This window comes from Physcomitrium patens, chromosome 11, assembly GCF_059467195.1.
Source record: "Physcomitrium patens ecotype Gransden chromosome 11, ASM5946719v1, whole genome shotgun sequence".
In the NCBI taxonomy this organism is placed as follows: Eukaryota; Viridiplantae; Streptophyta; class Bryopsida; order Funariales; family Funariaceae; genus Physcomitrium; species Physcomitrium patens.
Window position 1 is genome coordinate 4667247 of NC_143420.1, and position 4324 is coordinate 4671570.

The window sequence follows — 4324 nt, forward strand, 5'->3', positions numbered from 1 at the left end:
TTATCTCTGTTCAAACAGCCGCTACGAGGTTGAGATGAGTAATGTGTTCGCGTTGAGAATTGAACTCTTGTGAACTGTTTCGATGTTTAAATTAAATCAAGCAAGAGGTGCATTTGTCCTTTCTATGATGTCACCTATTCAGGATATATCACTTGTTCTTTCCAAAATAGTGGCATACTGTAATTATGAACGTTACTATTGTGAAGCAAATGCCGAAATATTGCAGCTGTAAAGTTGGAGGGGTTCTGTATCCATCTATTCAAAATACTCATTTAGATTGAGGATGCTTTGCAGTTTTAGGCCTCAGAGAACTTTTCCACTAAATTCCCTCCAACAGCTTGTTTCTTCAGATCTTCATCCACACACCGTTCATTCCATTCACAAATATGATAAAAAGGACAAATTTAAGATGGCATGTGATAAGATAATCTCTCCATTTTACAGTTGGCAAAGCCCACCACAGCAGGGAAGAAAATAAAAATTTACTATTTATGGATAAGACCATAAAAAAAAGATATTAAGGTCTAGTCTGGGTGCAGCCACTGCCAGTTCCCAGCATTCCATTTGGCATACCATCGACTGGTTTCATCTATACGACGAATACAATCCATAATGGATGCTCTTAAAACCTCGAAAAATCTGAGTTATTACAAGATCATGATTTATGCTAAACGAACGATCATGAAGATAATCAAACCGATAGATCTTTGATGTGCGGCTAGAGATTAATATATTAAAATAATCCAACTTCGTGCTGAGGCAGAGTCATTGCTCGAAAGCTGATGATGGTAATCGACAAATGGATCCTTGTCGATTAATAACGTATTGCATCAAGCACTTTGCAATAATATACGACTTAGAAGAATACCCAACATTAGAAACTCACTGATTGACGGTAAGAAAGACAGTAGGCCACAGTTATCCAACAGCTTCGTCGGATCCCAGCGCATTCTTCAATGCAGCAACAATGTCATTCGTCGGCATAGTCGTCTCCACTGGCTGGAACGCAAACAAGAAAACAAGAAAACCTTCTTCAGATCTGTATATCCTACCCTAAACTTTACTGGAAGTAGAAGCGCATTCGTAAAAGAATCTTGCACTAGGATAACACCACAGCCGCTAACGAAACGTTTACTGCTGAAGATTGACATTAATCACGACATTAAATGCATACTAACATAATAGATGAGACATTTACAGGGACATGTAAACAGAGTCGGCCAATTTACAAATGTTTACATTAGTAAGCCAAGCATCCAGACACCTCAGGTTCTAAGTAATTAGCCACACATGGAATTCTATCCTCAGAATGGACATCTAACGAGTGGACACACAACGTGCACGAACCGCAGAATTGAAACCACTGAACGAGTTGAAAATGTTCCGATGTTTAAACTGCACCTTTGCAGTGATGACACATACGAGCCGATGCGCGACCTTAGTGATGCAGCAATGCGTAATATCAAGGTTCATGTGCTCCAAATACTGCAAAATGTTACTTTGGAGGCGGGGCTGGTGCCGGCACACCAGCTCAATGACCACCTGGTGAGGCAGGTCCGCGTGAACCTCTATTTTCTCCAGACAGTTTCGGAGAAGAGAATGGATTTTTGAAAGCTCCTCTTGTGGGAGGGTAGACCTTGGAGTGGCTACAGGTCTCTCTTGTAGTTTACTAGGGCTGACAGGATACGGCTGCAAGACCTTTAAGGCCACTCTCCGGCATCCATTAGCAATTTTCCCGACGGACTTAACGGCGACGGCCTGTTGCAATTGCAACCTCCGCTGCTGAAGTATTTGGATACGATGATGCAGATTCTTCACGTGCACAATAGAATCGTCGACTATAGTCGATCTGTCACGCTGAAACCAGTTTTTTTAAATGTTAGCTCCCAAAGATAACACTTTGACCTGAAAGAACCCACAATCTTCGAACTCCAAGTTTACTGCACATGTGAAATGATACAAGTCGTCCTCCCCACAAGCCCCGAAGATTATTGTGGGCACTTATACATCCACCAAAGACCACTCGCAGAGAAGTAAATTCAATGATAAGCGCGGTAAGATTCGAGAGGTAGGTATCGAAAAAGTAGTAGAGCTAGCAGTAGGATGGAAGCAATATTTACTTTCAAACCAATTGGTAGAAGAGATTCCAAGATCGCAAACTTGCTGGTCATGTCATCTCTTCGCTGTCGCTCTCGCAGAATGTGGTCAACTTGCTCTGAGGGCCGCTTAGACTTCACCTGCTTCTCTATGATCTTGCAGGGCTTTAGGTTAACCGGACTTAGACCGACATCCCGCTCTACTGGCTGGCGCGCGGTCGGGGTTCCTTCTACCCACTGCTCTCTGGCAACCTGGTGCTGTAACGGCACAGACGAGATACCGACGTGCGTCTCCCCCAGCCCCACCCTGGGAATTGATCCATACGGCAAGGACGAGTCAGTACTAACTGGGGCATTATAGTGATTCTCTTGATCAATCACCTGCGGCAACACGTCTTCGAGCAATCCGAGCCCCCGGTCGATGCCCGTGGACGGCTGCCAAAACCCCATCGACGTCATACACGTCCCGTAACCCCTCCCGTTCATCAAACCCAATATATCCGCATCTTGCAGCACGGCGCATTGATGCTCGACCACCTCCTCCTGCAAGGAAGTATTCGGCATGAGGTCGCTCAGGGAGTGCTGCAGCCCCACATTACCACCCACCATCCCATAGCTCTCCCTCCCGTAAAAGTTCGGAATCCTGCCGGGCTGGAACCCGCTTGTACTCAAGCCCATGTTGCGCGCTTCTCCTAATGTTAACATCACCACAACTTCTCCCTACTTCACCAGTTCTAAACCTCAATTCCTCCCTCCGCAACAACTCTGCCAGAGTAGACTACAGTAACACCAACTTTATCCTGCTCAACCTTCGCACTTCATAACGAAACTGCTCCTATTGCTGCCACACCAACCCCCCGCCCTCGTCTAGACACTCGTCCTTCCCGATCGGCTACTTGTGCTACCTTGCTGTTGCTGTCGTGATGTAGGCAAAACGAGAAGGCCAGCAACGCCCATGCTCGTCACGCACTGCGGAGGCAATCATGTGGCCATTCCTCCGAACCCCAATCCCCCAACCTCGTCTCGCCCTCGCGAGCCTGCACCACAAGCACCAACTGATCCTGACCGGTTGCGATATACCGAGCCGTGTAACCCGCCAGCCTGCAGGGCCCGATGTGGTTCGACGGCCAATCCAACGGCCCAACTTGCCCCCTTGCGAGCTTTCCGAACGACGGCGACCAGCACTCACCGGAAGGGAGAGGCTCGACGAGGATCAGTGGCCTCTGTTGGAACCTTTTAGTTCTCTGGTCACGACTTTGTCATTCCCTGAGCAAACTGGTTGTTTTACCATGAAACTCCAGGGTGCGAGGTTGCAATGACGCCATGATGCTCATCAGCCACAACCAAATATGCCGCATGCCCATCTCCCATCCATGCATCGGTTCGGACAAACCCCGGTGAATGTAAAATTTCCTCAGAGCGCCTTAGTTCCAGTACCTTTCACAGCGCACACACCTCACACTCTCTATTATTGTCTCACCTTCAATCCACGTCAACTCGTCCGCTCCTTCGGGGCTAAACCCACCTGCACCCTAAGTTGCGAAGCTGAACAAGCATTGCTCCATCCCTTTCAGTCGTGGAAACACTGCTTGAATCGAATACAAACCTCGAGACACTGTCGCTGACCTGCTCAGCCTCAGGAAAGGCACCGCACCCGCATCTTTGAGAACACGATCCAAAGCTCACATTCGAGGAAAAAATCAACCAAAGACAGGAAGTCAAACCAAGTTTTTAGATGTATTTATTTATTTATTTATTTTCTTTTTACCATCTGTATTTCAAGATCAACAGGCGCATCCATGGTGCACATCTCAGCCGCTTTCAGCACAGCCCAGGAGTTTAGCTTTCCCACTTCCTGAGCTAGTTTGCCATGTTACTAGATTTGCAAAGAAAATCCACATCACATCACAAAAGAAAACAAAAAAGGCAACGCACTGATGTGATGAAGACATGAGATGTGTTTTAGATGTACAATCTTCAGCCACATTGTGTTGGCATTGTTGATTTCTATTTTTTCATGTGTTTATTTTCCTGGTGTTCTAGAAAATTTATCTTTTGACCCACTTGCTGAAATGCAGACAGTTCCCTGTTTTGGATTTGTGCATAGAAAAATTGGAAAATTGAAGATAGGTTTGGAATACTCTTCTAGAGTGGCAACACCATGCACACACAGTTTTCATGCATGTTATACCTACATTCTCACTTGAGATCACCTAATGTGTTTGTTT

At 46.0% G+C, this 4324-nt stretch overlaps 1 protein-coding gene across 1 annotated transcript; it reads right to left on the reverse strand.

The window, feature by feature from the left end:
* Positions 1 to 467: 467 nt before the first annotated feature.
* On the reverse strand, positions 468 to 3400 carry LOC112289044 (uncharacterized). Its single transcript, XM_024533970.3, has 3 exons — positions 2121 to 3400; positions 1402 to 1857; positions 468 to 999 (listed from the first exon to the last, which is right to left on the reverse strand). Exons 1-3 carry the CDS (start codon positions 2799 to 2801, stop codon positions 919 to 921), a joined length of 1218 nt encoding a protein of 405 aa, XP_024389738.1. The 5' UTR covers positions 2802 to 3400; the 3' UTR covers positions 468 to 918.
* Positions 3401 to 4324: the final 924 nt, after the last annotated feature.